Source organism: Rhinopithecus bieti, unplaced genomic scaffold (genome assembly GCF_001698545.2).
Source record: "Rhinopithecus bieti isolate Rb0 unplaced genomic scaffold, ASM169854v2 scaffold_6782, whole genome shotgun sequence".
NCBI classification, from domain to species: domain Eukaryota; kingdom Metazoa; phylum Chordata; class Mammalia; order Primates; family Cercopithecidae; genus Rhinopithecus; species Rhinopithecus bieti.
In genome coordinates this window covers 1,969,666-1,993,271 of record NW_016805866.1, presented here as the reverse complement: position 1 = coordinate 1,993,271, position 23,606 = coordinate 1,969,666, and the positions used below count along the sequence as shown (strand labels likewise).

The following is a 23,606-nucleotide window of genomic DNA, read 5'->3' as shown; positions in this document are numbered from 1 at the left end:
ATAAGATCATCTAAGAAATCTTTTTTTGACAGTACCTGGTTCATCGTATGATTTTTTAAAGTGTTACTGCATTTAATAGATACCTTGCCAGAGATACTCAGCCTTTTCTCCTTTACCCTTCTCAAATTAGAAACACCCCTTGAGACATTTGGTACTTCTCAATATCAGGGGTTCTGTTGGAATAGGAGGAGCCTCGGTGAGGAGGAGAGGCGAGCAGAGCAGAGCACAGAAGAGATAATTAGGCAGGAATGAGGGTGGTAGAGACCTATTCCCATACTCTTCTCCTGCCTCCTATTCCATTGTTCTTTCTGGTATATTATACTGCTTCTTAACCTGTTGGTGGCTGGGTATAATACTAGGTGCAATACAAAAAAGAATATAAATTCAGCTCTATTGTGCAAGAAGTGGTCATCTAAGTCTCAGGCTTACTTTCCCATCTTCTCCAAGTCCATATACTTACCGTTTAGCTCAAATTCTAGCTCAAACCTACCCTGTGCACTGATGCCTAACAGGGAACAAGTACTCGAGGGATATCAGTGGCACCCGTTGACTCACCATAGAAGACAGAGAAGTAGTCCTCAAATCCTTTGCACGTAGAGGATACCACCTATGAAAAGTCAAAGAACAGGTCAAATACCAAACTTCCTAAACGCTCCATTCCCTCTGGACTTTCAGGCTTGAGGGGAAGGAATGTGAATCATTGGACCTGGAAAGAGGGCACAGGGGAGAGGAAACAGGAGGTTTCCTGTCCACCTCTGCTGTAAAAGAGATGTCAGTGCAATGCAGCAGGGTGTCCTGGTACACAAAATAGAGAAAATTGAGTATTAAATGAGATATGTATATAAAACATCATTTTAGGGCCTGGCATATAGTAAGTCCTCAATAAATGTTAGCCACAATTAGTTCATGAATAACATCTGGATACTCAGCTATTTGGAGGGCAGTTAGACTTCTCAGTACTACATAAACCTTACTGCCTGTTCCTAATGCTGCCAGCCACTCACATGTTGATCACATTGAATGGGGAGGAGATGCTACTCACACTGGTCCATCTATCTGCACCTCTAGATTGTCTTAATTATTCATAGGTTGAAATTAAATGACCTATTTTGAGGGTTCACAGTTACTGTTCTGTGCCAGAGAAAAAGTGTATGACAAGCAGGCACATCACAAAACAAGCAGGCAGCTCTCCTGGCAATGACTGCAGGATGGCACTATATTTATATACGTTTTATCTTTAATGTGAATTTTTATTTTACTGTTTCTTTTATGTGTGTCTTATCAAAAGCAGTATAATATTCTTAATTCATCCTGGCCAAAGTTGGGTGACTTACATTGTTGTCTTTCATTATACAAAGTAGAAGGAGAATATATATGAATTTTAGGGTTTTGAAGACAGGATGAATTCAGGATCATCTAATCCAGTCCCCTCACTTTAAAATGTGGAAATCGATTCCTGGGGTATTAAATAATGAATTTTCTGAGTGGCAGAAGGGGAGGTCTCCCAGCCCTAATTCAGAGTCCTGCATATATATGATCTCTTAACCCGCTACTCTTCTAAAGTGACCATGAACATAAAACTGTTTGAGAGCTGCTGTCTTGAAATATAAGAGTGGTCATCTGTGCAGAGGATTCTCAAAATAAGATACCACCACCTCTGGCCCAGTCTCTTCTTGTCTTTGGCACGTTATCCTTAACTCTTCACAGGAAATACATGCCTTGTCTATTATTTGGAAGAGGCAGTGATGACAGAAAGAATGGTTCCTGTTTTTTCCCTCTTTAGGGTAGCTCCTCCCCACACCCTGTGCCCTTAGATACATAATCATGATCAAAACAAAATATGATTCCCAAGCTACATGCATGGCTCTAGGGATTGCCTAGAAAGAGTGTTTCATAGTGAAACCTCATCCTCTAGTTCTGCAATTCCAAGGAAGGGTCAGATTTGCAGAGTGTTAGACCTAGGGATTTATTAATAGATTTTCTCAAGGATAATTAAGTGATTTTAAAAATTCTCATAACTAAGTAAAACTTTAAAGTATATGTAAATAAATGGGAAGGTATAAAGTATTTGGAGGCAATAAGTATACATTCAAGATATAATAGCTATTGTTCAAACCAAGACTTAGCAAATTCTAGAATTATACAGACTAAATTTTTTCTCTCTCTATAGATTATCTTTTTTTAGTAGTTCAGATCTAATATTTGGTACCTCCTTATTTGTTTAAAGCCAATAATAACAATAACTGTTATCTGTCAAGCAACTGCCATAGGCCAGTGTAATTAATGCTTTTCATGAGATCTTGTTTAATTTGCACAGTACTGTGAGTTTAGTATGATTTCCCTCATTTATTGATAAGGATACTGAGGCTCAGGGGTCAAAGTAAAGAGATTTTTTTTTTTCTTTTTTAGAATTTTGACAACCTATTTCCATTCTCACAGAAGCAGGGCAAAGCAAGATTTTAGGCAAACACCAGGGAAAGGTTAATCTAGTTGCTGAACCAAATAAAACACTCCTATCAGAAGCCCAGCCTGTTCTCCCTAGCTGGCCTGCCCTTTAGAATATTGAAGACACAGCCTTTTAAAGCAGCCTTTCTGTCTCTAATCCTCCCACAACCCTTCAGTGTTTATATATCTATGGGTAAAACCATGTCCTCTGGGTGCATCTGGTTGTCTTTTGAGAATTTCTGTTTCCTCCCTCAGTTCTTTCATTCTCCCTCGCACCAAAAGCTGCCCTCTCTTCTTCGCTCCCGAGTTGTAGCATGAGTGGCCAGGCCTTATTAGACACCAAGAGGGACACCCTTGAATAAATGCCCCACCTTTAGCACGTAGAATTCTGGGATTAGGTTTTGTCTGCTCAGTGTTCTTTTAAAAAATAATTTCTAGGCTGGGTGCGGTGGTTTATGCCTGTAATCCCGGCACTTTGGGAAGCTGAGGCGGGTGGATCACCTGAGGTCAGGAGTTTAAGACAAGCCTGGCCAACATGTCAAAACCCCATCTCTACTAAAAATACAAAAATTAGCTGGGCATGGTGGTGGGCATCTGTAATCCCAGCTACTTGGGAGGCTGAGGCATGAGAATTGCTTGGACCTAGGAGACAGAGGTTGCAGTGAACTGAGATTGCATCCCTGCACTCCAGCCTGGGTGACAGAGCAAAACTCTGTCTCAAAAAAAATAATAATAATTTCTGAGTCTGAGCTAGATTGCATAAATCCAGAGCAGGTAGGTCTAATGACAATGTTTCAAACATACATTTCTCTTTGGGAAGTCCTTTCAGAACCCATTGATATTGAATAGACAAAAGCCATTCCTCTTTAGCTTCTATCTCCTAATAAAAGATAAAGATATAACAGCTTCAAATATATTACCTGATTATTAACCATGCTCATCAGATGCAGTTGACCCTTGAAAACACGGGAGTTAGGAATGCCACCCCTACACGGTAGAAAATCCACATATAACTTGACTCCCCCAAAATGTAACTACTAAAATAGCCGACTGTTGACTGGAAGTCTTACCAATAACATAAAATGTCGATTAACACATATTTTTTGTGTTATATATACTACAGACTGCATTCTTACAAGTAAAGTAAGCTAGAGAAAAGAAAATGTTATTAAGAAAAGCATAAGAAAGAGAAAATATATTACTGTTCATTAAGTGTAAGTGGATTATCATCCTCGTCTCCTTCATGTTGAGGAGGCTAAGGAAGAGGAGGGCTTGTCTAGGGTAGCAGAGGCAGAAGAAAATTTGCATATAAGCAGACCAGTGCAGTTCAGACCTGTGTGGTTCGAGGGTCAACTGTAGACTATTAATTCTTTCTCATGTATAAGAAAATTGAGGCTCAACTAGGCTTTTCTATTCAAAATCACATACCAGCCAATGTCATTGGATTCCAGATTTCTCTAAAAAACTCTGAAGCCCAGGGTTTTACATGCTCTTTTGTATTGTCCCTTTTTCAGAAAGAAAATAAATTTATAGAAATTTACTCACTAGCTTTGAGTCCAAGTGAGTTTTGACTGTTTCGAAAAATTACACTCAATCAACCTCAAGGAATGAAGGTTTTCCACTGCTTAGTTCCTGCTGAAGATACCACTGCCCATTCTGAAATGCTTCCAAAAGCTGCAATCCAGAAGTGCCTAATGTTATAATTGCATCAGTGCAATCTGTGCATGGCTCACCAGCTCAGACTCACTTGAAGGTGTAATTTCTTTCTGTTTGTTTTTTAAATCTCTTTTGTTAATTCTGGCCTGTGCTCATATCTTATGAAATGTAGAGGATCTAAGGGAGTGATCACTGAGATGATTCCCCAAACACCCTTCCATTTATAGCAGTCAGAGTTTCTATAGGTGTGCACCTCCCCATGCTTGCTATTCATGATAAACTTGATTTTTAGGAGTGCTCATTATTTAAATAATATTCCAACCAAATTATTGTTTGCTCCCCATTTAAATAATCAGTGCTTGCTGCTATAGTGCCAGCTAAAAAAAGATAGTAATTATCCTGCTTGGGCACAGCTGCAGAGCTGACTTTGCTTGCTAATTTGTTAAAGGGTTAATGTCCTATTGCATTTTTTAATTGTCTGCTTTATTGGACGATGCTCCGTTTTAACTCGATTTCCTCTTCTTTATTTCCCTAAGAGCCAATGAGATGAAAATGCCATTGTTTTTCCTAATGTGGTGTCAAGGCAGAACCATCTCTGGGGAAGTCAGGAAGTCATCCTGCAGTCGTGAAAGGATGAGGACTGAATTCCATGAAGGTGAAATTTCTTGTTTGGACAGTGTGACTGATCAGACTTTAAGTCTGTGCTTAGTGCCATATATTAAAATAGAGAACATCAGCCAGGCACAGTGGCATAGACCTATAGTCCCAGCTACTTGAGAGGCTGAGGCAGGAAAATCACTTAAGCCCAGGAGTTCCAGGCTGTAGTGTGCCATGATCACACCTGTGAATTGCCACTGCACTCTGTCCTGTACAACAGACTCTATCTCTTAAAAAAAAAAAGAGAATTGGCGCCTGTAGTCCCATCTACTCAGAGTCTGAGACACGAGAATCACTTGAACCCTGGAGGTGAAGGTTGCAGGGAGCCGAGATCATGCCACTACACTCCAGCCTGGGTGACAGAGCAAGACTCTATCTCAAAAAAAAAAAGTATATATGTGTGTGTGTATATATATACATACATGTATATATGTGTATATATATATGTGTGTGTATATGTGTGTATATATACACACATATACATATATACGTATGTGTGTGTATATATAAAATTGTGTGTGTGTGTGTGTGTGTATATATAGAGAGAGAGTTAAAAGAATCAATAGGATTCTTTGGTTGCAATTTAAAAAAATTAAAAAGGAGAGTGTATTACAAGTTGAGGGTGGGGGCTGCTCACAGAGTTGAAGGGGAAGTTAAATAATCAAGCAGAAAGACCAAGCTCTGAAAAGGCTGGAGCTAGAGCAGCTCTTGGGTCTCAGTCAAGCACTTGTAGCTGGTTTCTGCTGAGTACCACTATCTTCATGAATGAGCAACCATTTTCAGATTCATTTTCATTTTCCAAAAGAGCCAAATTCCAGGCAACAAGTTTTGCATTGATTTAGGTTAGCATGTGACTGCATCAGGGTGGTGAACCTTGACTGACAATCCCACCAGTCAATCTCTAATGAGGAAGGTCCCTTAAAAATAGATCTTAAACAAGACCTAAAAAGGACTAACCAGAAAGGAAAAAATTGATGAATTAAACCACATGTAAATTAAGAATATCTGTTAAGCAAAAGCCACCGTTAAGAAAGTTCAAGGCAAACTGCAGCGTAAGAGGAGATATTTGCAATAAATACATAATGACAAAGAAATCATATTCTGAATATATAAAAAAAACTTCTACAGATCAACAAGAAGACAGCAGACCACCCAATGGACAAAAGCCTTGAAAAGGTACTTCACAAAGGAGGCTATCCAAATGGCCAGTAAACATATGAAAAGGTAAACACGTTCAGTATTCATCAGTGAAAGTTCAGTAAAACCCACAATATAACACACCACACACCCATCGTCATAGCTAAAATGAAAATAACAGGCAGTATCAAGTGTTGGTAAAAATGTAGAACAACCAGAACACATATACACAGTGGGTGGGAGTGTAAATTGGTATAGTCGCTTTGCATATCCAGTGACAGAGCAATTCTGCTCCTGGGTACCCAAGACAAAAGCAAGCATGTGTGAATCAAAGGCATGTACAAAAATTCATTCGTAGAAGCCTAGCTCTCAAATGTTCATCGACACTAACATGGATAAATTGTGTCACATTCACACAATTGAATATAATACAGAAATGCAAATTAACACATCACATGCAATAAAATGAATGAATCTCATGAACATAAAGAGAACATACTATATGAATTCATTTATCTAAGTTCAAAAACAAGCAAGTTACAGTATGGTGTTAGGAATCAGAAGAATTGTTACCCTGGGGGAAGAGGCAGTTAGGGATTGGAAGGGGGTACAAAGGGGTCTTCTGGGGATCTGTGTTTTGAGACAGTGAATTACTTACGTGTCTTCACTTTGTAAAAAGCTATTGAACTTTAAACTTATGATTTATGTTATTTTCTGTGTATTTTATACTTTTTTAAAAGTTTGCCAAAAAAAGAACAGAATAACAAGAAAGGCTGAAGTAACAGTGCCTGGGTTTGAATCCTGATTCCATCCCTCTTTCCCTTCTTTCCTTTTTTTCTGCGACGCAGTCTTACTCTGTCACCCAGGCTGGAGTGCAGTGGCCCGATCTCGGCTCACTGCAACCCCCACCTCCCAGGCTCAAGGAATTCTCGTGCCTCAGCCTCCTGAGTAGCTGAGATTACAGGTCCGTTTCATCACACCCAGCTAAGTTTTGGTATTTTTTGTAGAGACGTGGTTTCACCATGTTGGCCAGGCTGGTCTTGAACTCCTGACCTCAAGCAATCCACGTGCCTTGGCCTCCCAAAGTGCTGGGATTACAGGCATGAGCCACCATGCCCGGCCCTGATTCCATCTCTAACAGCGTGAGCTTGGGCAAATTGTTTTTTTTGTGCTTTAGTTTTGTCATCTGTAAGAGGGAGATAATAGCAGTACCTACCTCACAGGGTTGTTGAAAGGATCGAAGGAGATAATCTAGGTAAAGTGCTTGAAACAGTGTCAGATACACAGTAACCAGAAAATAACTCTTAAGTACATACACTTTATAGTGGCTGCTCCATACTAGGTGTGTGGGGAAATCTAAAAATGTACAAAACCCTGGCCTCCAGGAGGTTTTAATCATAATTGGAAAGATGAGATATGTAAAAGAACAACTGTTTGGCCCTACAAGAGAGTATTGGAAAATTCCGAATGAGTGATACCAATAAGAAAATCAGAGGAATTTGGTGGAAGAAGTGATTACTGTAGTTTAGAGTGTTCTGGGCAAAACTCATGCAGTCGTTAGAAGTCAGGATAGTTGTTACTCATGATCGGGGAAGAGGTTGGTCAGGAGCACAAAGGCAACTGTTTCTTGATCTGGGTGCTGGTTACATGCATGTGCTCAGCTGTAAAAATACATGGAGCTATGATATGGGCGCTTTTCTGTATATGTGTTCTACTTCAAGGAGGTTAAAAGGGCATTGGTTTCGAAACCTGGTTGATATTTAGCCATAGGCATGTTATATAAGCTCTGAGTTTCATTTTCCTCACCTATAAACTGTAAATATACCTCCCCTTGGGTTGTCGTAGGGTTAATGAAGGCAAAATCCAGTCCAGGATGGGACAGTAAAATATTTCATGCACCTGATCTGCTCACTGAGGAAGAGAGTGACAAACGGAGGCAGACCCTTCCTGTGTTAAGATTTGGAGCCTCTCTCTGGGGTTCATTGCTTTGTTGGAAGAATGACCTCATGTCGGTATTGATGTTGTGAATGGAACCTGTCGCAGTGTGTCACTGTGGTGGTGCAGTGACTCAGCCACCGGGGCAAAGAGCACTTCTGCCTATCAGGGCCACTGCTTGACACTTGTCCCACACCACCACTGTTGGTTTCCTTTTTCTGTGCTTAGTCATAGCCACACCTGCAAGTGCGCACAATGGTTGATCCAGGTATGCGCTCAGTAAATATTTACCGAGTGCCTGCTGTGTGTCAGGCTCTGACGGAGCATATAATAATGACTGAAAACAGAGTAAAAGTAAAACAACATAACACATTGAAGACTTGCCCTTCAAATATTTTGGTCTAATAATAAGGTAGACATGTTTCTTCTGAAAGCTACTTTCCAAACCCCTCTCCTCCCTTCTTTCTCTCTGCTTATCCTCTACTCACCCAGTACACATTCTCTCATTCTCTCATTCTCATTCTCATTTGTATTCATTCTGTATCTCTTTTACACACACACACACACACACACACACACACACACACACACACACCCTCACTGAACTCCATTCTATATAATTAGTCTAAAAGCCATTTAACAAAAGCAATCAACTCATAGCAAATATTTTTCTACTTCGTCCTGCCCCTCCAAACTATAGATGGCAGTGCCTGACATTAATTATAGCAGAAACAATCATTAAATGTTCATTCTGTGTTCGGCACCATGTCAGGTACTTGCCCACATCATGTGTAATTCTCACAACATCCTGCAAGGCATCATTATCCCATTTGATAGGTGAGGGACTTGAAGCTTACAAATCTTATATAATTTTCCCACTGTCCCCCACAGCCTGTTGGTGGCACAGCGCAAGCCTGGTGTCTCTTGACGTATCATATTTCTTGTAGAGCCTTTTGCAGTGTCATCTCTGATGATTAAATGATGTAAACACCCTCTGCATCAGTTTGTCGTGCAATCAACTTTACATGCAAAACTATGTGTTAGCAGAAGTTGCCACCATGGATTCTGACACCATGGTCATTCTCTTACTAAAATGAGTCTAGTTTGACTAGAAATGTCAGTAAAGAACCAGTCAGCCTTGCAAACACTTTCTGATTTGTTGCATAAATGCTTTAACATTCAGAAGCACTAACCTGCTGCACCTTCAGAAGGGATACTGAGCCTATTTCATTATCTATATTAAAATCTTGGATCCAAGTGAGCCTTTCCATCACTACAGGAAGAGCCTGTGTGTTTTGAGAAAGTTCTGCCATTTGGGGCCTTCCTTATTAGACTGTCTCTCTTAGATGACTTTAACACTTACTGTTAGCCTCCGTTCCAGAAATTTGTAGACAGATGGGGTATCTGATGCTGATTACAGTGAGTATTGCTGTAAGCTGGGCACAGAGGGGGCAGCTGATATGGTGCATACTTATAAATGCTGTTCTAAATGGTTTTTCACAGACAGGCACAGTCCAGAGTGGCTACTACTCCTATTAGTCCTGATGTTTTTGTGTCCTTGCCTCTAGCCTTCTAATACACCACTCTGATTGGGGACAGCCAGCTCTCCTCAGCGTACGGTATCATGTTATGCACTGGGGCTCGAGTCATGTTCAAGTGAGGAGGGAGGTCAAAGCATGGGCTTAAGATCTAGGCCTAAACTGTTTAGCCTGAGAAACAGTTTAGCCTGCATTATTGTACTGAGAAGCAAGCATTTCTGGGGGTTGACAAATCTACAATAGGAGACGTATATTGGCAATATGACTAATAACAGTTATTTGTTCAAAAACTAAAAGCTACTAAAAATTGAGTTTCCTCTGCATGGGCTCAGTTCTTTACATGTATTTTTTCCAGTTCTCACAACAACCCTTCAAGTTTTTGAGTAATTATTCACATTTCACAAATGTGAATACTGAGCTGGCATCCCAACCAGGTGTATTTACTTCCAAATCTTGAGCACGTTCCGATCTGTCTCAGTGTCTTCAGACATTCTCTCTGCTGGTATATCACCCAACTGAAATGTCAGCTCCTTTGCCAGTTTGGCTTCAACTATCCCAGACAGAATTACGGGCCATTTCCTCTTTTGGGTTCACACAGCACTTTTTATATACCCATAAGATCACTTTGTGTTGTATTGTAATTGCTTTTGCTATATTGTGGTTGTTGGTTTATTTGCCTGTTCCCTCTGCTAGTCTCTGAACTTCTTAAAGGCAGTGACAAAATCTTATTCCTTCTTTTACATTTAGCTTGTCATAGGACCTGGCAGTGTTGTGTAGTATGGAAGGACTGAGTTTAAATCTTGTGTCTTTTTTGGCTGACATTATGTTCTTGGGACATGATTTACTGCCTAGTAACAAATAGTATATGTTCAATAAATATTGAATGAGAAAATATAATCTTGGATATTATTTTTTCTCTGTTAATTATTTCTATTATTAAAGCTGAAGGATAAAAATATCTACCTTATGGGGTTGGTGTGAGATTAAATGAATGAATCAAACCTGGGGAAATGATGCTGCAATAGTAACTTTTGAGATTCAGAGAATGGTTATGAGATTCATCATGTTGTTGCATATATAAATAGTCAATTTATTTTTATTGCTATAGTGGTATTCTATTATATTAATATGATACTGTTTGCTTATTCATTCTCCTATTGATAGGCATTTGGGATGCTTCCAGGTTTTCACTCTTATGAATAAAGCTGCTGTGAACATTCTTGAACAAGTCTATTTGTAGACATATTTTTCATTTCTCTTGAGAACAAACATAGGAGTGGAATTGTTGGGTCATAAAGTAGGTCAATGTTTAAATTTATTAGAGGTTGCCAAACCATTTTTAAAAGTGATTTTACCGTTTTATACCCTCACCAATGATGCATGAGAATCTTAGTTGCTCCATACCTTTGTTCACATTTGATATGATCCTGGGAGTGTTTAGGATCTCATTATAGCTTAATTTGCAGTTGTCTGGTGTCTGATGATGCTGAGCACCTTTTCATGTGCTATCTAGCCATTTACATAGTTTTGTTGTGGCCTATTGAGGGGTTGGTATTTTTATTATTGATTTGTGGGAGTTATGTATTCTGGATACAAGTCTTTTATCAGTGGCTTGCCTTTTAACTTTTTTGATGATGTCTTGATAAATTGATGAAGTACAGTTTATTTATATTTTTCTTTTATGGTTAGTGCCTCTTGTGTCCTAAGAAATTCTTGCCTACCCTAAGGTCATGGCAATATTTTTCTGTTTTCCTCTTGAAGCTTTATAGTTTTGGCTTTCATGTAGATCTGTGATCCCTTTCAGATTAATCTTTAGATAGAGAGAGAAGGAAAGGTGAAGGTCTACTTTTTCTGTGTGGATATCTAGTTGCTCCAGCACATTTTATTGAGAACTTTTTTTTTCCCATTGAATTCCTTGGTATCTTTGCCCAAACTCAAGTGACTTTGCATGCATGGGTCTACTTCTACACTCTTCATTCTGTTCCATTAACCTATTGGTCTTTCCTATGAGACTGTCTTAATTCCTGAAACTTTATAGTCAATCTTGAAATTTGGTAGTGTGAGTCCTACAACATTTTTCTTCTTCAAGATTGTCTTGGTGATTGATGGCTTTGATAGAAATTGACCAGCTATCAAAAAAAAAAAAATGTTTTTTAAGCCTGGGAGTTTTTATTGGAATCGTATTGATTCTATAGATCAATTTCATAAAATTTTCCATCTTAACAATTTTGAGTTTTCAAATCCATGAACATGAAATCTCTCCATTTATTTAGGCCTTCTTTAACTTCTCTCAACAGTGAAGAGGCCTTACACATCTTTTATTAAATTTACTTCTATGTAGTTGATATTTTTATGCTATTGTAAACAATATTTTTAGAGGGCTTATTTCCAGTTACTTGTTACTAGTATTTTAGTATATAATTGAGTTTTAAAGAAAGACTTTGTATCCTGAGGCCTTGCTGTATTCAGTTTTACAATTATTTTTACTTTTGTTAAGAAGGTTGATAAGAAAAACTGAAAACAACAACAGCCCAAAATGCTCATAAGTTAGCCACAGGGCTCAATCTCTTTCTTTTACTCTTTTTTTTCCTTTTTCTTGCCTTATTGCAATGCCTAAGGACTCCATTACAACGCTGAATAGATGAGACTGGGAGGAACACTTTCAATGTTTCACCATTATAATGTTAGCTGAGGTTTTCTTCCTGTGTATGCCCTTTATCAGCTTGAGGAAGTTCTCTTCCATTCTTAGTATGGTGATAATAGTATTCCTATTATAGCTAGTGTTGAGTTAAGTTTTACCATACTTTTTCTACATAGTCTCACGTATTTTTTATATAACACATTAATTCTGTGCATGTATGGGTAACTTCTGCAATATTCCTAGTGGATGCAGAAGAGTTGCCTAAGAGAAGCCCAGGCATGTATTTTAAAATGACCACCATGATTCTAGTACCAAATACAGTTTGGTGTCACCTGAGCCCTGTGGCTAACTTATGAGCATTTTGGGCTGTTGCTATTTTCAGTTTTTCCTTTATTAACCTTCTTAACAAAACAGATGTCTCTTATTTTGGTGGTAAAGGTGGGACTTTGGGTACTTTTTATTTCGTTCCCTTGTCTGTATTTTCTAAATTTTCTTTAGTGACATGGATGAATTGTGTTTAAAAAAGTTTTAGCTAACACGGTGAAACCCCGTCTCTACTAAAAAATACAAAAAACTAGCCGGGCGAGGTGGCGGGCGCCTGTAGTCCCAGCTACTCGGGAGGCTGAGGCAGGAGAATGGCGTAAACCCGGGAGGCGGAGCTTGCAGTGAGCTGAGATCCGGCCACTGCACTCCAGCCTGGGCGACAGAGCGAGACTCCATCTCAAAAAAAAAAAAAAAGTTTTAAAGTTCTATATAATTAATTAGATTACAGATTAATACACTTCAAACGCATTTCTACCAAGTCTTTCTGAAAGTATATCCAAGTCACCTTGCTTGGATATGGGTGTTTCTTAAATCTCTGAGAGCAACATATTCACAAACCATTTTGTGGTGGGTGACTAAGGACTTCTCTGTTGATCCTTTAATCATTTCATTTTAGAAGTTGCTCGTTTTTCCATCTGTCCCAACTTCAATTTCCTGGATGAAACTCCTAGCATGGGTCTGTTCAACATGCTTTTCTTTAGTTTGTCTTCCTTAGGAACTTACCAGAGCAGGAAAATAAACACCAACAGATTGTGTGTGTTATGACAGTGGTATAGATCAGGGACTTCAGCCGTGCTTCGGAATTTAATGACTTCCAACAGATGGAGTCTGAGTCCAGGGTGACTTTGCCCAGGGGTAATTCTTAGTAAGTTTGGCTTTTAAATTCAGTGATTTTTTTTTTTTTTTCCATCTGAAGCAGTTGAGGCTTTAAAGGTCTGGAGCTAGAGGAAGCCTCCCTCAGACTAGTCTGTGGATGACAGCCGTAGGATGTAGAATAGGGATCAGAGATAGACTGTTATTTCCAGCTGCTGTGCTTTGTTTTTGTGAAACAGGAAGTCATTATCTGGAGAGCCACAAATTCTTGATAGCTCATTTCTCCTTCCTGGAAGGGCACCCGCATGGAGAATAGGCTTCATCGCTGGAATCATAGGGCTCCCACAAGGAGCTCTATTTGACTACTTTTTTTCTTTCTAATTACAGATTCCTGATAGAAGGAATATTTTCTCCTCTTTCTTAGTACTTAATGTGCATGGCAATAAATATCAGTTATTATTATTATTTTTCTTTTGAGACAGAGTTTTGCTCTTGTTGCCCAGGCTGGAGTGCAATGGCACGATCTCGGCTCACCATAACCTCCGCCTCCTAGGTTTAAGCGATTCTCCTGCCTCAGCCTCCTGAGTAGCTGGGATTACAGGCATGCCACCAAGCCCATCTAATTTTGTATTTTTAGTAGAGATAGGGGTTCTCCATGTTGGTCAGGCTGGTCTTGAACTCCCGACCTCAGGCGATCTGCCCGCCTCGGCTTCCCAAAGTGCTGGGATTACAGGCGTGAGTCACCATGCCCGGCTGGCCAGTTATTTTCTTACTTCCTATTGATAATTAAAGTTAGAAAGTTTTATACTATACGAAGCAAAACAAACCTCAAACCTCAAAATGAATGAATAAGTGCTCCTTCTTTCTCATTTTTTACTAGTAATAATGAAAATAATTTGAATCGTATAGCATGCCCTATTTTACAATAGCACTCACATGTCTTATTTGATCCTCACAACCATATTGTGGGGCATAGGAAATATTATTATCCTCTTTAAAAGTGAGGAAACAGACTCAGAAATTGAGAAATTTGCTCAAGATTGGACAGTTCTAACAACGTAGAGCTACAATCCAAATGCTGCAGTATACCAGAGTGGTTTAGACTAAGGGTTGCGAACTCAGACCTCTTGGGCTCAGATCCTAGCTCTCCCTCTTACTAGCTCTGTAACTTTGGCCGTGTCACCTAACCTCTGTGCCTTCATGTCCACCTCACTAAAATAGAGGTAATGGAGACTTACCTCATATAGATGTCTCTTGGATCAAATGAGATCATTTTGATACAGCTGTAGACAGACCAGCTGGCATACAGTACCTGGTTGGTGAGGGTCAACCAGGCTACTATTTGTCTTGGAGGCAGTGGTGGTAGATTTTTATCCTTCAGTCCTTCCAGCTACGTCTCCTGCCTTGAAACCTAAAGTCAACTCCAGGAGTCACCAAAGTGCCCGACACACTCGAGAGGTCCCCAAGTGCCCTGTAGGGTTAGAGAATCCAACCCCAAATTAAACACTTTAAAGAAAAACTCCTACCATAAAGATCTTTTTCCTTGGCTCAATTTTGCCAGGCGGCTGAAGATGGTATGTGATTATTTCCTCTTACACAATTTTAATCAGAAATCTTAAGACGGTTTTAGATAGGATTGTTACATTCTTCCTCTCTAAATATTTTAGGGAGTATTTATTTGCCATCAGCATTTATCAAATGCATGCTGACTCGTGTATTTGCCACAGTCTGCTCTTGAAGTAGGATAGAAATTCCTGTGCTATACAGTACATGTTCTTAAAAAGTATTTGAGGAAGCAACCCTCTGTGTTTTATATTGTGCAGCCTGCCCTGCAGTTAAGTAGGGTTTTTGCCCATGAGTGGGGAGACAGTTCTACCTTTACGTCTTTTGCTTGACTTCTCTCATATATGCAGAGAAACAGAGACAAAGAGAAAAAGAGACATGTGCCGGTCCGCTGTGTGGGTAGCTGCAAAGGAGGTTCGAGCCTATCCCTAGGAAATGCTCTCAATGAAGGACACAAAGGTTACTATTTTTAGAGTGGAGGGCAGCATGTTTGTCAACATTTCATGGTGTGTCACAGCCAGGAATCTTCAGATTTGAAAATAGAAGTCTTAATCCCATTACCTCATTTTTGTCTACTGAAGTCCCTGACTTTAAATGTCAACAGGAATCAAATTTACTTCATGAAACAAATCATCAGCATTGATCGTTCTCTATATAGCACCACATTTTCTCATTACTTTTCACATATCCTGTATTCCCCACTCTGAGGCAGCCAGACATTGCATATATGTACTAAAATTAAATGCATTTAATGCTCTGCCCTCCAAACTGTTTTAGCATACATACTGCTCATACTAACAGCTTGGTTAGACGTTGCCAACAACTACTGTACTTACTGTCTTCCACACTGCCTGTTTTAAATATTGTCCTATGAAAACTCTCATCCCAAAATACTAAGGAAAAAATGTAGGCTCTATAACTGGATATGCAGAATAATCCTTATGTTGTAGAACTGTTTATGTTTATGAATGTGTACATAGAGTAAGACTACTTGAAGGAAACACACATTATGATGGTGACATTGATTATCTGGGGTAGCAGCAGGATTTAGGTGCTTTTAATTGTATGTGCTTCTGCACCTTCCAAATTTTCTAACATATAACTAGTTTCTTAAAGTTCTTAAGAAATTTAATTTCTTGATATTTATAGAAACAAACTGTTACTTATTTTAGAACTTGTGACTTGAACATCTATAAAACCAATGTGCTTTGAAATGAATTCATATGTGAGTGCCTTAGATTCAGTGTGCCTTAAATCTTGAGTCATCTTCATTGGAGGCAAAGAATACTTAACCCTATGGCCCTAAGGACAATGGGGGACAAGTCACTTAAGTGGCATCTGTCACTTCAGGACATATAAAGGTGCAAGAATGTTCTAGCCTTTCCACGTTCCCCTATTCTGTTGTTACTTGATGCCATTTCCTTTCTCAGAAGTTCTTTTGGTATTTAGGAGATCGTTGAAAAAGCCATGACCTCTTAACACAGATCCATAGTTGGTATAGAAGAGTTTTGGTTTAATATAGCTATAAATATGTATTCAAGTATTCCAAGAATGCTGTCTCCATATTTATAATCTTCTATTTCTTTTCTTTTCTTTTTTTTTTTTGAGATGGAGTCTCGCTATGTAGCCCAGGCTGGATTGCAATCACGGCTCACTGCAACCTCTGCCTCCTGGGTTCAAACCATTCTCCTGCCTCAGCCTGGGATTACAGGCGTGAGCCACCATGCCTGGCCCTATAATCTTCTATTTCTAAAATGCAGTAACTGCCCACCTGGCACCCACTTAAACAGCATGAGGAATTCAGGATTTATTTGGAACCTAGAACTACCTCAGTGTCTGAATAGCAATTGTAGGCCTTATCATACAGCGGTTGAGCACTTTTGAATGCTTAGAAGCATGTTCACATGTGTTATTTCATATTCGCTTCCAGACGACCCTGTGAACTAGAATAGGGATTAGGATTATTTCATGTTCCCATGAGGAAATGGCACAAAGAGGCTTGCCTTAGACCTCAGTGAGTTTGTGGTAGAGCCAAGACTAGAAATAAAACCTTTCATCCCATGTCTTTATCAAAGGCCCCACAATTCCAGATGTCTCTTTCCAAGATCTTCCCCAGGGATACAGGGACTCTAAGGAATAATCATGATAATAATAATATCAAAAATAAAATGTTTGCTATATATACTTCATATACATTAACCCAGTTCTCACGACAATGTAAGAGGTAAATACTATTATTATCTCAATATGCCTTAGTTGAGGGAATAGAGGCCTAGTACGTTTAAGTAACTTACACAAGGTCGCAGAGCTAGTGGGTGGAGTAGCCAAGAGATGAACCAGCATAGAGCCATAGTCCATGCTCTTAACCACTTGACAAAGCGGTAAGTCCTGTCTGCTTCCCACCTGTTTATGCCTAGGTTGACCTAGGCCAAAGATGGAAATTCTTCTGGTAAGGGTCCTAAAATTCCTTTTCTCCAAACTTATAGAAGTGTGTGTCTTATATTAAGCAATAAGAATACTGTCCTATCTCCTTGTGGAAAGAATCAGGGAGAGTAAAGAGGCATAATAAAACTGAAATATTTTTGCTCAATAGTTAGACAAGATTGGAAGTTTCTAGGAATTTATATCTGCCATGGTTGCTGCAAGGATCTTTTCATCTATCTCTTGTATGGCTGCTAAGGAGATTTGATTGCAAGTAACAGAAGCCAACTTTACTGTGAGCGAAAATAATTTATTCTAAAGACATAGTAGCTTACAGAATCAAAAGAAAAGCTGAATACTCAGGCTTCACAAAGTTGGTGTATCAGCTTGTACTGTGTTACAACCGCCTCAAAATTTAGTAGCTGAAGAAAAAACCCCACCATTTGTTCACCTTATGATTCTGCAAATCAGCAATCTGGTCAGTGCTTGAGCATTCCCCTACCTGCGCTAGGCTCAGCTGACCTCCTCAACGGCTCACTCATGGGTCTGCAGTCCCATGAGTAGCCTAGTTGGCTACTATGTCTTGATTCTCCATATGGTCATTCATCCCCTGGAAGGGTCACTCATATGATGGTCTTGGATAGTGAAAGAAGCCAAGCCCCGAAGCACAAGCACTTTTCTAGTCTCTGCTCGAGATATATGTGTTTAATCTCGACTAAAGCAAATCACATAGCCAAGCTCAGAGTCAGAGTAGGAGGGCGCTGCCCAATAGCACAGATAGAGAAGGAGGAAGAATCTGTGGCCATTTTTGCTATCTCCCATAGATGGCCAGGAACCTTGGCACGTTTAAGACTCAAGTCACCAGTTGGGTGTGGTGGCTCACGCCTGTAATCCCAGCACTTTGGGAGGCCGAGGCAGGCGGATCATGAGGTCAAGAGATTGAGACCATCCTGGCCAACACAGTGAAACCCCGTGTCTACTAAAAATACAAAACTTAGCTGGGCGTGGTGGTGTGTGCCTGTAGTCCCAACTACTCGGGAGGCTGAGGCAGGAGAATGACTTGAACCCAGCAGGCAGAGGTTGCAGTGAGCCAAGATTGCGCCATTGCACTCCAGCCTAATGACAGAGCGAGACTCCATTTCAAAAAAAAAAAAAAAAAAGGACATGAGTCAGCAAGAACTAAGGTGAAGGCTTTCTAGGGTGCCTCTGTCTGAATAACTTAGCCCCCTACTATCTTCCTGCCGTTAGTCAGTCCATTCAGGATTTCCAAAAAGAACCTCACTGTGCTTGAATTATATGCATCATGGATGGTGCACCTTGGGTGACAATCAGTGAAGACTTGAGCAAGAGGGGGGAGTCCCCAAAAGGACAGTTGTGAAGTTGTTACCCGGATTAGTGTGGAGTGATGCAGAGAAGGCAATACAATATTCCTTCTCTCTGTATTGTTCACTGTATTGACTTAATCCTTTCCCTCTGAACCATGTAGGTTTAAGAATTTATTAAGGGCCCGGCGCGGTGGCTCAAGCCTGTAATCCCAGCACTTTGGGAGGCCGAGACGGGTAGATCACGAGGTCAGGAGATCGAGACCATCTTGGCGAACATGGTGAAACCCCGTCTCTACTAAAATACAAAAAACTAGCCGGGCGAGGTGGCGGGCGCCTGTAGTCCCAGCTACTCAGGAAGCTGAGGCAGGAGAATGGCGTGAACCCAGGAGGCGGAGCTTGCAGTGAGCTGAGATCTGGCCACTGCACTCCAGCCTGGGCGACAGAGCGAGACTCCGTCTCAAAAAAAAAAAAAAAAAAAAAAAGAATTTATTAAGGGCAAAAGTAGTAATCTTAGCCTATTACTTGAACAACAGAAGATTTCAAATATTCAACTCAAAAGACACTTGTTATAAAGCTAGTGGTGCTATTAGTCCTTTCTCACGCTGCTATGAAGAACTGCCCAAGACTGGGTAATTTATAAAGGAAAGAGGTTTAATTGATTCATAGTTCTGCAGGGTTGGGGAGGCCTAAGGAAACTTACAAACATGATGGATGGGGAACCAAACACATGCTTCTTCACATGGTGGCAGGAAGGAGAAGTGCCAAGCAAAGTGGGCAAAACCCCTTATAAAACCATCAGCCCTCATGAGAACTCACTCACTGTCCTGAGAACAGCATGGGGGTAACTGCCCCCATCATTCAGTTAACTGCCACCAGGTCCCTCCGATGACAAGAGGGAATTATGGGAACCATAATTCAAGATGAGATTTGGGTGGGGACACAACCAAACCATATCACCTGGCATGGGTCAAGATCTCACCGACATCTCCTCTTTTTGTCATTGCTGTGTATTTATTGGATACCAAGTGTATAGCCAAGAAAGGGACTGGACTGGTGTTCCGATGTGAGATCACATGATCCTTGTCCCTGGCAGCAACTCCAGCAGTTGTTTGTTTAAATCAGTTTTAGAATGTGTGCAGAATTGGAATGCTGGTTTTAAGACTTTCTAGAAATAAAGAAGGGATGGCAGTAAAGTCGACATTTAGCTGAAGTCCAGTCAACAGGGAAAGCCTAAGATAGGCTGTTACCATTGTCACCAGGGAGCTAGAGCACTTAAGATTGAATTATTGCCCAAATAATAGAAAGGTTTAAAGGAATAACAGATCCTTCATATTTGCCAAAATACCTTTCCCTTTGAACTGAAAACCGGGGCCATTTTTCTGATTATAATAGCCTGCTTTTAGAAAGGATAGGGAAGAGGTGATATCTTTGTATGTATGTGTGTATATGTGTGTGTGTGTGTGTGTGTATGTGTACCCATGCTAAGTATTTGAAACATGCCTAGTACGCTAAGCATTTTCTCCAGATGTTTGATCAAGTTTCTACAAAGGTTTAATCATGATCCTCTAATATATTTGGAATAAATGTATTACTTTATTCTAATAAACTAATTTATTAGAATAAACTAATAAATTAAACTAAAACTAATAAATTTATTAGTTTGTTCTAATAAATTAATAAACATACAAACATACTAGTTAATGTTTTGTAACATATAATAAATAAAAAGTAGAAACATTGAAAAGATGGGTTAAAAGTGAACAAAATAGAAGTTGTAAAATATTTTCTTTCCATACCCCAGTGGATCAATTGAGTATCTCCTAAGTCTACTCTTCCACTTAGGGGACTGCTTGTCTAGACTGCTAAAACATTTTATACCTGCCCAACAATTACAAAGACATTTCTCAGTACCAGAGGGATGATAGAAAGTTGAACATTCTGTCCTGACCAAAGTGTATTCATGACTTAATACTTCCTTTATGTGGTGAATTCCTGTACTTCTTTGGTATATGCATAATGGCTTTGTGAATGTATGTGTCTTCATATACATTCTATCTTCATAGTTGTACTTCATACCTGAAGTACAGACTTTCATATCCCTTGTAGTTCTCAAGTCTTTGAAGTTTATCTCTGCAATAATTATGGAAAGGTTTGGATTCATGGAAATCATAACCTATAACAAATATATTCTTTCTTTCTCCAATTCCTTTCATTCTTCCTGCCTCCTTTACTTTTTTCTCTGTTGGATTGATAACTAATATAACTTCAAAGGCATTTTCCCTCCCTATTTCCTCCTATCCTGTTTTTTGCTGCTTTAAGAATTTTGAAATGAGAATAATACATACATATTTTTTCTTCCTGTGAGAGCTTACATTTATTGAGCTATGGGCCAGGCATATGCTAGGAATTAGTTGTTTTCCTCTTTTTCTAAGATATTGTCTTAACTTGATGTGTTTACACTTTCATAGATTGCATCTACCATCAGTCTGTAAGGATGTCCCCTTTGATCTTGGTAACTGAAAGAGAGATGGACAAGTACTGAAATGAAATCAAATTACCAACTCCAAATCCAATTGAAAAGACAGGCCTACTGCATACATGAGCTCTTTGGTTATTTTGTTGTCAGTGTCATTGCTGGAAAGTCTACATAAAGAACAATGAGCTTTGGGTAATACAGATGAAAGGGGTCGTCTGTAGGGATCCTTTCAGCTTGCAGTAATTGCCCCTAACATTCCTGTGGGTGATGCTGGTCATCTGACTGTACCCTCACCCCCAACAGACTTCTTGAATTTCTCCTGGAAATGATATTATAGCACAGCAAAGGTAACAAACAGAAGATCAACATGATACAGACTCAGAATGCATCTTCTTCTCCTTCCCAGGACACATGTACACAAGCACACATAATAACATGCAAGAAATCTCAGCTGTCCTTCTTTGCCCATACCACCAGCCCCCTGACCAAAGTTACAGAATCCCCAACTTGAGTGAAGCAGAAATTCTCATCACTAAGGTTCAAAATTGTCAGACTTTGAATCTGGTAGAATGGCACTATTATAACTGTTTCAGGATTGTGACAGTGAAGACATTGCTGTTTGTGCTTAAAGTATATTTGCCCATGAAGCTAAGAGACTTCTGATAAGGTGAGACTAGTAAGACTCCCAAGCTCCACTCTCAGAATAAGTAGGCCTGGGTCTGTGCCCATACGATTGAATATAAAAGTATTATATATAAAGAGGCTGATGAGGACCAGCTCTGTGGGGGCATTACTGATCAGTAGGACTTTAGTGCTGTGTTAAAAGCAGACCCATATATTGAAGGAAGCAGTGAGGGAGCTAACAAACAGAGCTGTTGATGAGACTGCAACCTCTAGGTTTATTTCATTTGGCCACTTGACATTCTCTATAAGGCATAGCGTGGCTTTCTCTTATTCACCAACATAACCAGGGATAATCAAGCCCTTGCCCTTGTATAATTCCTGCTGGGTCTGTCCCACAAACCCTAGCCAACAGACAGACGGATGAAATGAGTATTCAGACACAGGTATGCAGTGTAAGAGCAGCTAGGGGACTGACTGGCTCTAGTGGCCAAAGTGCAGTCCTGAGAAGCTGGAGCTGCTTGCTTTTTATTCAGTGCAGGCACAATGCCGAAAACCCAAAGCCAACACAACCTGCGGGTAATTAACATTTATTGTTCCCCTTTCAGGGAATGTCACACACGCAGATGATAAAGGTCGGTTCCTGGTCAACATAAGTAAATAAGCCTGTTTAAGATAAATTCCCCCACACTCCCTTGTACCTACTCCTTGCCCTCTGCCTCAGGGTTATAGAACAGCTATCTTCAGCTGTTCTTCCCCGGGACTCTGCAGAACCTTCCGATCTTTCAGCAGATTTGCGTCCTTTCCCCTATAGTTTTTCCCACCACTCTGACCTGTCCCCCACATATTCCCTAATCTTTTATAAATCTGGTCATTTTTTCTGTCTTCTAATTATTGCAACAGTGAGCCTTTACCTTCCTTGGCAATTCCAGGATCTGAGAATCATCTTACAAAGTCTGAAACTGATTTTACTTGCTCACAGAAGAGTGATGTGGCTGTTAGAAATGGGTATCTCTGACCAAATGTAACATCAAGGTTCAGTCCCATCTAATTCCGCTTTAGGGTATACTGATACAGCCTAGCCCTTCACTAACGTCCAGGAACCTAATTGTTCCTAACCCTTTCAAAGGTCCAGAGGCTTCTTGGATCTTACAAGCATCCTGCGTTGTTGGTGGGGTGTGTTCACATGGTGAGCAGGTGAATAGTGAGGATGTGGAGGTGCACGTGAGTGAGACTTCTGTGGCAGAGGGCAGTCCTAATGAGTCACCTATCCTGGTCACATTAAGAGCATGAGCATTATAGTCCTGCCACTGCTTCTGGGGACCTACCCAGTGCTCCTCCAGGAAGTACTTTTTATGGCTCCCCAACCCTGGCATGGGTATAAGAAGCGTGCTACAATCGGTAAGAATGGAGACCCCCTTTCCCCTTATTCCTATGTTACATTCTCCCTTATGGTAACCTCTAGATATAGGACGCCTTCTCTTTTAACCTCCTAAACCAAAGAAGCCCCCTTTTCACTTCTTTTCATACCATAGAGGTGTTTGATGGTCCATTGAGCAGAGCTTCACATCCAAAAGGCTGAGCTCCTACAGACTCCTCTGTTCAGTTCTCTTTGATGGGCTCATAAGTACAGTCATGCATTGCATAACATTTCAGTCAACAACAGAACACGTATATGTCAGTGGTCTTGTATGACTTTACTACCATATTTTTACTGTACCTTTTCTATGTTTAGATATCTTTGGGTATACAAATGCTTATAATTGCCTGCAGTATTCAGTACAGTAACATGCTGTACACGTTTGTAGCCTAGGAGCAATAGGCTTTACCATATAGCCTCGGAGTATAGCAGGTTATACTATCTAGGTTTGTGTAACTACACTCTATGATGATATACTATCCAGGTTTGTGTAACTGCACTTTATGATGATATTCTATCTAGGTTTGTGTAACTACACTCTATGATGATATTCTATCCAGGTTTGTGTAACTACACTCTATGATGATATTCTATCCAGGTTTGTGTAACTACACTCTATGATGATATTCTATCC

General features: G+C 40.0%; 1 protein-coding gene across 10 annotated transcripts in view; it reads left to right on the top strand.

Annotated features, from left to right (window-relative positions):
- STON2 (stonin 2) overlaps positions 1–23,606 on the top strand; it is a 177,185-nt gene that overhangs the window by 123,701 nt on the left and 29,878 nt on the right. The window contains exon 1 of one of the 10 annotated variants that reach the window (XM_017873860.1): positions 4,644–4,756. The exons of the other annotated variants lie outside the window; for them this stretch is intronic. Coding sequence (XP_017729349.1) covers positions 4,648–4,756 — 109 coding nt within the window. The 5' untranslated portion in view covers positions 4,644–4,647. Of the gene's footprint in view, positions 1–4,643; positions 4,757–23,606 lie in introns of those variants that run through there. 10 annotated transcript variants of the gene reach the window in all.